The sequence below is a fragment of the Piliocolobus tephrosceles genome, chromosome 2 (assembly GCF_002776525.5).
Source record: "Piliocolobus tephrosceles isolate RC106 chromosome 2, ASM277652v3, whole genome shotgun sequence".
In the NCBI taxonomy this organism is placed as follows: domain Eukaryota; kingdom Metazoa; phylum Chordata; class Mammalia; order Primates; family Cercopithecidae; genus Piliocolobus; species Piliocolobus tephrosceles.
The window spans coordinates 101192080-101203925 of NC_045435.1; the positions used below are offsets into that span (position 1 = coordinate 101192080).

The 11846-nt window shown below is 44.7% G+C and overlaps 1 protein-coding gene across 2 annotated transcripts in view; it reads left to right on the top strand.

The window, feature by feature from the left end:
• Nucleotides 1–11846, top strand: part of LIPH (lipase H) — a 53924-nt gene that overhangs the window by 12402 nt on the left and 29676 nt on the right. For both annotated transcript variants that reach the window (XM_023187648.2, XM_023187649.1), the window contains exons 2-3: nt 6062–6429; nt 7496–7604. In XM_023187648.2, coding sequence (XP_023043416.1) covers nt 6062–6429; nt 7496–7604 — 477 coding nt within the window. The remainder of the gene's footprint in view (nt 1–6061; nt 6430–7495; nt 7605–11846) is intronic.

Genomic DNA, 11846 nt, shown 5'->3' on the forward strand with positions numbered 1-11846 from the left:
TTCTACATGTAGTCTACTTCTGGCATACAGGTCACACATCTACATTCCATGAAAAAGGATTTTAATTTTTTTTTTTCTTTGAGAGGGAGTCTTGCTCTGTTGCCCAGGCTAGAATGCAGTGGTAAGATCTTGGCTCACTGCAACCTCTGCCTCCCAGGTTCAAACAATTCTCCTGTCTCAGCCTCCTGAGTAGCTGGGACTACAGGCACACACCACCATGCCTGGCTAATTTTTGTATTTTTAGTAGAGACGGGATTTCACTATGTTGGTGAGGCTGGTCTTAAACTCCTGACCTCAGGTGATCCATCCACCTCGGCCTCCCAAAGTGCTGGAATTACAGGAGTGAACCACCGGGCCCAGCCGTAAATATTTCATATACAGTTATCAAGGTGTTTACCAGAAGAATTAAAACAAGCTATAAACTTCCCAATATGAGAAAGAATACATACATACAAAAGAACCCCCGAGAAAACAACAACAAAAAAGAAGACAATCCATAAAGCAAAAGATAGTGAACCTAGAAGTCACTAACCCTGGAAAATATAGCGTTGCAGAATTCAATTCAGTTGTGTCCATGTGGGACCTCTGAGAAGATGGGGATGGATGTGCAAGAGATCTATTTCAGAGAGTGTGAAGGATAAAGGAGGAGGGAGTGGGAATAGGCAGAGGGAGGCTTCACACCATGATGCGGGCAGTTTGGCACCTGAGAATGGAGAGGAGAAAGGAAAAGTTGGGTAGGAAAAGCCTCAGACCCCAGCACAGTTCTGAGGATATTTCAGCCAGACTGATGGGGAGTCCTTGAGCCAAAGTTTCCAAGTAGAGAGTGCTACATGGGACAGGAATGACCTGCCTGGCCTGGCTCAGTGATTGGTGGGGAGCAGCATCGGGAGCCATGGCTTCATGGGCTATTGGCCAACTCAGCTGTGCTTCCTCCAGAAGTTTCTCTGAAAGGCAGGTCTTAGGCACTTCTGTGGGTACCACGCCAAGTATATGTTATGCCAGTAAATGTAAAAGGATATATTCATTTATCTTTTTTAGAGGATCTGAGAGTGGGTCATAAAATAAAACCCAATTTGATCCTATATATAAGATCCATAAAATGGGGCCAGGTGTGGTGGCTCACGCCTGTAATCCCAGCACTTTGGAAGGCTGAGGTGGGTGGATCACCTGAAGGCAGGAGTTCGAGACCAGCCTGGCCAACATGGTGAAACCCCCATCTCTACTAAAAATACAAAAAAAATAGCTGGGCGTTGTGGCAGGCACCTATAATCCCAGCTACTTGAGAGGCTGAGGCAGGAGAATCACTTGAACCCAGGGGGCACACATTGCAGTGAGCCAAGATCGCACCACTGCATTCCAGCCTGGGCAACAGAGCGGAATTCTGTCTCAAAAAAAAAAAAAAAAAAAAAAAGGTCTGTAAAATAAAGGGATTCAGAAGGTAAAAAGGGTAAAGATATAGTAGGCAAATGCTGATGAAAAGAGAGCCCAGTTATGATAAAAATATCATTTGAGGCTGGGCGCGGTGGCTCACGTCTGTAAACCCAGCACTTTGGGAAGCTGAGGCGGGAGGATCACAAGGTCAAGAGACTGAGACCAGCCTGGCCAACATGGTGAAACCCCGCCTCTACTAAAAATACAAAAATTAGCTGGGCATGGTGGCGCAGGCCTGTAGTCCCACCTACTTGGAAGACAGGCAGGGAAATCACTTGAACCCGGGAGGCGGAGGTTGCAGTGAGCCGAGATCACATTACTGCACTCCAGCCTGGCAACAGAGCAAGACTCTGTTTAAAAAAAAAAAAAAAATATATATGTATATATATATATATATAATTTGGTGGAATTAAAGGTAAAAGGGGCAGATAAAATTAAAAAGGACCTAACACCTGAAACATTAAGTATAGGTAATAAAATAAAAAAACTACAAAAATAAAGCTTAATAGTTTGGGTAACTTGAATTTGCCCAACTGTGATGTTATTGTACTTAGATGTTATGTTTTTATTATTTAAAAAGAATCCCCCATTGTTGGCATTTAGATACTCATTATTTTCAGAGGATGCAAGAGAACGAAGAGTCCTGATTCCCAGACCAGACCAAGCTCCCTATTTAAGTTCTCATCTTACACTCTATCTCCTTTACATGGCACATATCACAGGTAGCAGTTTTATACTTATTTGTGTGTATTATTTCATTACTGACTGATTCTTCCTCTAAAATGCCACCTGACATAGGATCTAGGATAGAGTAGATTCTTTTGGAATGAATTGCACATATTCTCTGAGGATGAGAGATAATATATGTAAAGCTCTTATAATATTTAGTATTTAGGGGAACAAGGAAATCTATTTCACTCAATACTTATGATGGACTTCTCCGGGGGACAGTGCCATTACACAAATAACTAAGACTTAAAAAAAATTATGAAGGGCTGGGCGTGGAGGCTCATGCTGTAATCCCAGCACTCTGGGAGGCTGAAGCAAGTGGATCGCTTGAGCCCTGAAGTTCAAGACTAGCCTGGACAACATAGCGAAAGCCTGTCTCTACAAAAAATATAAAAATTAGCCAGGCATGGTGGTGTGTGCTTGTAGCCCCAGCTACTTGGGAGGTTGAGGTGGGAGGACTGCTTGAGCCCAGGAGGCAGAGGTTGCATGAGCCGACATCGTGCCACTGCACTCCAGCCTGGGTGACAGAGCAAGACACTGTCTCAAAATGCAAAACAAAACACAAAACCAGACAATTAAACAGTCCTCTTCTTGGGAAATGAATCTTTGTCTTCTCAAGTATGATCTCATTCAGATTAGTCTCCCCAGGATTCCTCTCTTGGGCAGATACGTAGCAAGTGAAAGATGACATAATTTCCCCAGGCCACCTGGTGAGTCAGTTGCACACCCAGGAACAAAACCCAGCCTTACTGATAGCTAAGAAGGAGAGGCTCAGCCCTACCCCAAGACACTTCCTGATCAATAAGAAGATGACTAATTACACAGGCAACTCTTTGCTCTGGGTCTTTCTCTACAAACAACTAGGCAAGTCCGTGGGAGCATGCAACTTACAGGAAGAGGAAATGAAAGAGGCTAATGGGGCCGGGCGCAGTGGCTCAAGCCTGTAATCCCAGCACTTTGGGAGGCCGAGACGGGCGGATCACGAGGTCAGGAGATCGAGACCATCCTGGCTAACACGGTGAAACCCCGTCTCTACTAAAAAATACAAAAAGCTAGCCGGGCGAGGTGGCTGGTGCCTGTAGTCCCAGCTACTCGGGAGGCTGAGGCAGGAGAATGGCATAAACCTGGGAGGCAGAGCTTGCAGTGAGCTGAGATCCGGCCACTGCACTCCAGCCCAGGCAACAGAGCAAGACTCCATCTCAAAAAAAAAAAAAAAAAAAAAAAACACTTTAAAAAAAGAAAGAGGCTAATGGATGGAGAAAATGTTTACATCACGAGCATGCCTCACTACACATGCTACTTGATGCAGTAGAGTAAAAGGAGGATTGCGCGCATTTGGGGTTCAACATTAACCACCTGTTTTCTAGGATGAGGGATTTCAAAACCTCCTTAACTCTTTTTTTTTTTTTAAGAGATAGAGTCTCGATTATTTATCTACCTGATTTACCACAGTTTTGAGCACTAAACAGAGGATGCAGATAATTTTCAGATACCAAGAAAAATTATTTAAAATGGCAAGCTTGGCTGGGCACAATGGCTCACACCTGTAATCCCAACATTTTGGGAGGCTGAGGTGGGCAGATCACCTGGGTCAGGAGTTCAAGACCACCTTGGCCAACATGATGAAACCCTGTCTCTACTAAAAATACAAAAATTAGCTGGGCATGGTGGCAGGTGCCTCTAATTCCAGCTACTTGGGAGGCTGAGGCAGGAGAATCACTTGAATCCCGGAGATGGAGGTTGCAGTGAGCTGAGATTGCACCACTGCACTCCAGCCTGGGTGACAGAGCAAGACTCCGTATCAAATAAATGAATAAATAAAATGGGAAGCTTTTAGTCCTAGATAAGTCTCTTTAACTTCATGAAAGCAGAAATCCTATAGACGGTGTTTTCTGGGAACAAATTTCACTAATTGTGAAGTAACGATAAGAACCATCAATTTAAGTGTAACCAACAAGTAACATCTAGTCACATGTAAATTTCCTTTAAGTTCATTTAATTTTTATTTATTTATTTATTTACATATTTATTTGGGGGGGGTCAGTTTTGTGCTGATTCTATTATGAAACTTCACTCACTCCTGAGTACCAGAGCCTTTGTGAAAAGTTTCAATAAATGCATACATGAACAGACTCAGGTTATTAAAGATGGGCAAGGACCCCAAGACGAAGGCTACTTTGAGGCTTCGAATGAAGGAGAATAATTCCTGGATACGTAAATGAAGATTCATTGAGAACAGGGACCCAGAGCAAATGCTTCCTGAATTCCTATTGGAGGAAGTCAGACAGATGTTTCCCAGGGCACTCTTGTCTTCTGTTGGCCCATTGCATGTTAACAGCCTTCCCTTTTTGCTCTTGGCCACCAAGAATGACCATCAGTAGTGCCTTGCCTCTTCTGAGTATCTTACAGAAGATACTCACCATCTCCCACTTGGAGCTGGGGATAAATTGCTGTTCCACATGTTATTGAGTCCTCTACCACGTGCTGGGCACTATGAGGGATATACAAGTAATGAGCTGTCATTTCAAAGAGATTGCGTTCTAGCAGGATAGACACATATGTACATAGATACCTGTAATGCATGCCTGAAAGTGGGTTTCCATTGTGTCATCAATGAGGTACATAAAGGGAGTTTTGGGAGTTCTGGGGTGAAGCATAGTACTTATGGTTGGGAGGGTCAGAGAAGGCTTCATTAAGGTGGCTTTTGGGTTAAACCTTGAAGGAGGATAGGATTTGGAAGAATGGTTTTCTTCTTTTTCTTTTTTTTTTTTTTTTTTGAGTCAGAGTCTTGCTCTATCACCCAGGCTGGAGTGCAGTGGCATGATCTCGGCTCACTGCAAACTCTGTCTCTCGGGTTCAGGCGAATTCTCCTGCCTCAGCCTCCCAAGTAGCTGGGACTATGGGAGCTCGCCACCGCACCCAGCTAATTTTTTGTATTTTTAGTAGAGACAGGGTTTCACCGTGTTAGCCAGGATGGTCTCGATCTCCTGACCTTGTGATCTACCTGCCTTGGCCTCCCAAAGTGCTGGGATTACAGGTGTGAGCCACCACACCCGGCTGGAAGAATGGTTTTCTGGTGAAGCAAGAGGTCACTACATACAAGCTCTGGATCAAATATGATTTTGTTGGCCAGGCATGGTGGCTCATGCCTGTAATCCCAGAACCTTGGGAGGCCAAGGTGGACAGATCACCTGAGGTCAGGAGTTCGAGACCAGCCTGGCCAACATGGTGAAACCTCATCTTTTCTAAAAATACAAAAATTAGCCCAGCATTGTGGTGGGTGCCTGTAATCTCAGCTACTTGGGAGGCTGAGGCATGAGAATCACCTGAACCTGGGAGGTGGAGGTTGCAGTGAGCTGGTATCATACCACTGCACTCGGGCCTGGGCAACAGAGTGAGACTCTGTCTCCAAAAAACAAAACAAAACAAAGCAAAACAAAAACAAGAAAAAAATATGATTTTGCAGCCAGGTGCAGTGGGCTCAGGCCTGTAATCCTACCACTTTAGGAGGCTGTGGTGAGTGGATCACTTGAGGTCGAAAGAGTTTGAGACCAGCCTGGCCAACATGATGAAACCCCGTCTCTATCAAAAAATACAAAAAGTAGCCGGGCTTGATGGCATGTGCCTGTAGTCCCAGCTACTCAGGGAGGCTGAGGTGGGAGAACTGCTTGAGCCTGGGAGGTGGAGGTTATAGTGAGCTGATATTGCACCACTGCACTCCACCCTGGGTGAGAGTGAGACCCTGTCTCAAAATATGTGTATATGATTTTGCAACTTAATTCAACTTAACCAGGTCCTATCAGGAACATAAGAAGAACTCCTACAAATATAGAACAACACTCTTGCTTGATACCCAACTAAGGAAAGACCTGTCATGATGCCATCTCATTTTTATTTTCAGACACAGAAGAAACATGTCCTTCATTCACCAGGCTGAGCTTTCACAGTGCAGTGGTTGGTACGGGACTAAACGTGAGGCTGATGCTCTACACGAGGAGAAACCTGACCTGCGCACAAACTGTCAACTCCTCAGATTTTGGGAACTTGAATGTGACCAAGAAAACCACCTTCATTGTCCATGGATTCAGGCTAACAGGCTCCCCTCCTGTTTGGATGGAGGACTTAGTAAAGGGTTTGCTCTCTGTTGAAGACATGAACGTAGTTGTTGTTGATTGGAATCGAGGAGCTACAACTTTAATATACAGCCATGCCTCTAGTAAGACCAGAAAAGTAGCCATGGTCTTGAAGGAATTTATTGACCAGATATTGGTAAGAGAATTCTTGTAGATGATTCAGAGCTATGTTGAAACTGGCCCATTATCTGAGGGCTTAAAGCCAAGAGATAGCTACAGTGAGCAGGAGGCCTATTTTGCAACATTTTGCAAATGTGAATAAGCCCCAGGGAAGGTGGGATGAGGGGCTGTGCAAAAGGCCCATAGGTGTTTGTTAGGCTGTGCACTGCACAGGGCACCCATGTAAGGGAGCACCCTTGTCATTGTGACATTGTAGATTTATATATTTGTTATGATAAATTTCCAGCAGATGATGACAAAGTGTCTTGAGGAAGGGACATTTTTTTCTCGCTCACAGTAAAGGTGTCTTATAGGTAGGAAAGGTTCTATCTAGGAGGTCTTGGTTTAAATGCCTAGTGCTTCCTCAACTTTTTTTTTTGAGACGGAATCTCGCTCTGTCGCCAGGCTGGAGTGCAGTGGTGCTTGACTCGCTGCAACCTCTGCCTACGGGGTTCAAGTGATTCTCCTGCCTCGGCCCCCCAAGTAGCTGGGACTACAGGTACACGCCAACATGCCCAGCTAATTTTTGTATTTTCAGTAGAGATGGGGTTTCACTATGTTGGCCAGGCTGGTCTTGATCTCCTGACCTCATGATCCGCCCACCTTGGCCTTCCAAAATGCTGGGATTACAGGCGTGAGCCACCGCGCCCAGCTAATTTTGTATTTTTAGTAAAGACGTGGTTTCTCCCTGTTGGTCAGGCTGGTGTCAAACTCCCGACCTCAGGTGCTCTGCCTGCCTTGGTCTCCGAAAGGACTGGGATTACAGGTGTGAGCCACTGTGCCCGGCGGACAGACTATTTTGAATCCTGCTCTGCTCTCTCCCCAGTTGCCTGATCTGGGGCAGATTACTTCAACTTGGGGCCTCAGTTTCCTCATCTGCATAATCAAAAGAATAGTATTTACTTTGCATGGGTGTTGATGAGATAATAGATGTGAGGTGCTTAGAATTACTTCTCCAAAGTCAACAGCCAGGAAATTTCTACAAATGTTGTTAATTCCTTGGCCCCTTACAATTTATAATGATGGACCTCTTGAAATTCCAGGCAGAAGGAGCTTCTCTTGATGACATTTACATGATTGGAGTAAGTCTAGGAGCCCACATAGCTGGGTTTGTTGGAGAGATGTACGATGGACAGCTGGGGAGAATTACAGGTAAGTGCCTGTGAATGGGCATGGGGTGGTGGCCTGGGCAGGGTGTTCACTGGGGGAGCATTATGTAGGCCAATCCAACTCCCTGGGTTCAAAGCCAGCTCCAATTACCTAACCTCGTTGAGCATGAGTCCTTGCGTGCAAAAAGAAGATCAAAATAATATTGACCTCAGGCTACTATGTAATAAAACCTAAGTAAAGCATTTTGTAAATTGTATATACTATAGAAAAGATGGGTCGTGATTTTATTTCTGTTATGGCTGGAAAAACAGCTATGTCCCATTCAGATCTGTGTGCCCCAAGCAGTTGGTCCTCTTCCTTTTATTTAATCCAGGAGACCCTGAACTATAAATCTAATAAGCGTCAGTCTCCAGGCACAGCTGGAGTCTCATGATAAAAAAATGAGATGAGAATTTTGATGGCTGGGGCTTATTCTCTAAATATCAGCTTTCAGGCCAACACTGAATGAAAACATTTGGAAATGCAGCAGGTCAAATCCCAAACAAAGACTCCCTTGCTGGAATCTCTTGCCTAGTGCTTAGTAGCTTTCCACAGTGGCTCTCTCTTTCAGAGTCTCAAAGCCTCTCCCATTTCTCCTTTCCCAGAATCCATCCTCATACCTAGAGGGCTATTTTAAATCTATGGAAACTGAAAAGGTAGACGTGGATGGAAAAAGGCGAGAGGTAAATGATTAAAACTGCATTTAGGAGGTAAACTTTTAGGGCTGCAAGTTTTTAATTTTATTTTTAATTTTAAATTTTTTTTTAAAATTATTTATTCATTTTTGAGAAGAAGTCTTGCTCTGTCCCCCAGGCTGGAGTGCAGTGGTGCGGTCTCGGCTCACTGCAACCTCCACCTCCTGGGTTCAAGCGATTCTCTTACCTCAGCCTCCTGAGTAGCTGGGATTACAGGCATGTGCCACCACTCCTGGCTAATTTTTATATTTTTAGTAGAGATGGGGTTTTGCCATGTTGGCCAGGCTGGTCTCGAACTTCTGACCCCAGGTGATCCACCCAACTTGGCCTCCCAAAGTGCTGGGATTACAGGCATGAGCCACTGCACACGGCTTTTTTTTTTTTTTTTTTCAGACAGGGTCTCACTTTGTTGCCCAGGCTGGTGTGCAGCTCACTGCCGCCTCAACCTCCCAGATGCAAGCAATCCTGCACTCAGCCTCTCCATTAGCTAGGACTACAGGTGTGTGCCATCACACCTGCTTAATTTTTAATTTATTTGTAGAGATAGAGTCTTACCATGTTACCAAATTTTTAATTTATTTGTAACATGTTGCCCAGGCTGGTCTCAAACTCCTGACTCCAGGTGATCCACCCACCTCGGCCTCCCAAAGTGCTAGGATTACAGGCGTGAGCCACTGCACACGGCCTTTTTTCTCCCCCCTTTTTTAGACAGGGTCTCGCTTTGTTGCCCAAGTTGGCGTGCAGCTCACTGCAGCCTCAACCCCCCGGGCGCAAGCAATCTTCCACTCAGCCTCCCAAGTAGCTAAGACTACAGGTGTGTGCCACCACACCTGCTTCATTTTTAATTTTTTTGTAGAGATAGAGTCTTACCATGTTGCCCAGGCTTGTCTTGAACTCCTGGGCTCAAGCAATCCTCTCACCTCAGCCTCCCAAAGTGCTGGGATTACAGGTCCAAGCTGCTGTACCCGCCTCATGTTGTATTTCTGTTGGACAGCACTTCCTTCCAGAGTTTATGTTGATCTGGGATATGGGAGTAAGAGGCTCCTGAAGTTGCATGTAAAATATTGGGTGTCTGTCCTGGGGAGGGGTCCAGAATTTTCATCAAATTCTCAAACCAGTTAAGGCTGCAATAAAAGCCAAGGATTCTTATTTGAACATTTTTTCTGGTGATCTTAGAGCAATAAGAAAAAGCTCTTTGGCTGGGTGCAGTAGCCCATGCCTGTAATCCCAGCACTTTGGGAGGCCAACATAGAAGAATCGCTTGAGCTTAGGAGCTTGAGGATGCAGTGAGCTATGATCGTGCCACTGCACTCAAGCCTGGGTGACAGAGTGAGGTCCTGTCTCAAAAAAACAGCAAACAAAAACCAAAACAACACAACAAAAAAGGAAAAGTTCACTTTGTACATTCTGTTTGTATTCCACAATAATCTCAGAATGTTCTGTATTTAGATTCAGGAGCCATTTGTTTATTTTAATTTTTTAGTTATGGGATCTCATGATGTTGCCCAGGTTGGCCTTGAACTCCTGGGCTCAACAAATCCTCCTGCGTTGTCCTCCCATAGTGCTGGGATTACAGGTGTGAGCCACCACCTGGCCTTAGGAGTCCTTTCATAATTCTTCTTTTCTTTTCTTTTTTTTTTTTTGAGACAGAGTCTTACTCTGTCGCCCAGGCTGGAGTGTAGTGGCATGATCATGGCTCACTGCAGCCTCAAGCTCCCCGGGCTCAGGTGATCACCTCTGAGGCTCCCATCTCAGCCTCTCGAGCAGCTGGGACTAACGGCATGCACCACCATGCCTGGCTAATTTTTGTATTTTTTGTAGAGATGGGGTTTCGCCATGTTGCCCAGGTTGGTCTTGAACTCCTGTGTTCAAGCGATCCGCCTGCTTCGGCCTTCCAAAGTGCGGGGTTACAGACATGAGCCACCACACCTGACCTTATAAGTCTTCTGAAGTAGCTATTAATTCTACCTCAATTTTATAATTTAAAGGAACTGAGATTCAGAGTAGAGTAACCTGCCTAAGGGCACACAGCTGGTTAGCGCTAGGTTTGGGGCTCCATATCTATCTGCTCACACATAGTATGCAGCTTTTACTATAATTTTTTCTGACACTGGAAGCTAATCATTTGCTATGGCTTATCGCTAAGGAAATCCCAAGTCCAATCCTGCCTGTGACAGTCCCAGTTTGTACCTTTGTCTTGGTATAATTATTAATAGCACCCTTATCACTCTGAAAACAGTCCTGGTTCTGATGTTTTATTCATCATGAATCTGGAGGTTGCTATAAACTGAGGCTCTCACTGTTAATTTTATTTATTTATTTATTTTTGAGACATGGTCTTACTTTATCACCCAGGCTGGAGTGCAGTGGTGCAATCACAGCTCACTGCAGCCTCAAACTCCCAGGCTTATTAATAGCATCCTTATCAATACTCTGAAAATTGCCCTGGTTCAGATGTTTTATTCATCATGCAACTAGAGTTTGCTATAAACTGAGGCTCTAACTGTAAATTTTATTTATTTTATTTTTTTGAGACAGAGCGTCACTCTGTCACCTAGGCTGTATTACAGTGTCGTGGTCTCGGCTCACTGCTACCTCTGCCTCCCAGATTTAAGCAATTATCGTGCCTCAGTCTTCCAAGTAGCTGGGATTACACCACACCTGGCTAATTTTTGTATTTTTTAAATTAATTTATTATTATTATTATTTTTTGAGACTGAGTCTCACTCTGTTGTCCAGGCTAGAGTGCAGTGGCACGATCTTGGCTCACTGCGACCTCCGCCTCCTAGGTTCAAGTGATTCTCGTGCCTCAGCCTCCCGATTAGCTGGGACTACAGGCGCCCGCCTCCATGCCCAGCTAACTTTTTTTTTTTTTTTTAAATAGAGACAGGGTTTCACCATGTTAGCCAGGATGGTCTTGATCTCTTGGCGTCGTGATCCGCCCACCTTGGCCTCCCAAAGTGCTAGGATTACAGGCGTGAGCCACCGCGCCCGGCTTTTTCTTGTTGTTTAATCTTTATTTTGTGGTTACAACATCATAGGAGCTTCTCTCCTGTTTTTCCAGCTGCTTCATAGTGATGGTGGGGAACACCCAAATAATATTGACCAAGGGCGAGAAACCGGTTTAGGCATTTATAGAGTGGGTTAATTCTGCAGGGATTGACACCCACTTTGTTTCCCTCTTCAATACCTAACCTGATACCTGGCCTGACCAGTGAGTTTCGCCCTTTCCTGCCAAGCTTGCTAAACTCAGGGCAGTGAAACCAAGAGCTCAACAGATAGAAGTGGTTGCATTAAGAGGCTATGTTCTGATCAAGGCTCTTGATCTTCCTGAATCACAGTTCATTCATCTGGAAAATAATAATAGCTACCCTGCCTCCCTCACAGGTTTGCAATGTGGATCAAATGGGCTAGCATATATGAATAAGAGTGGAAGTTCTTCATTTATTAATAACAAAAAGGAAGGGCTGAGTGAGGTTTCTGGGTCATCTAAAGTAGGATAAAGATGAGTATAGCACCTGCTCTTTTCTTTCTTTCTTTCTTTCTTTCT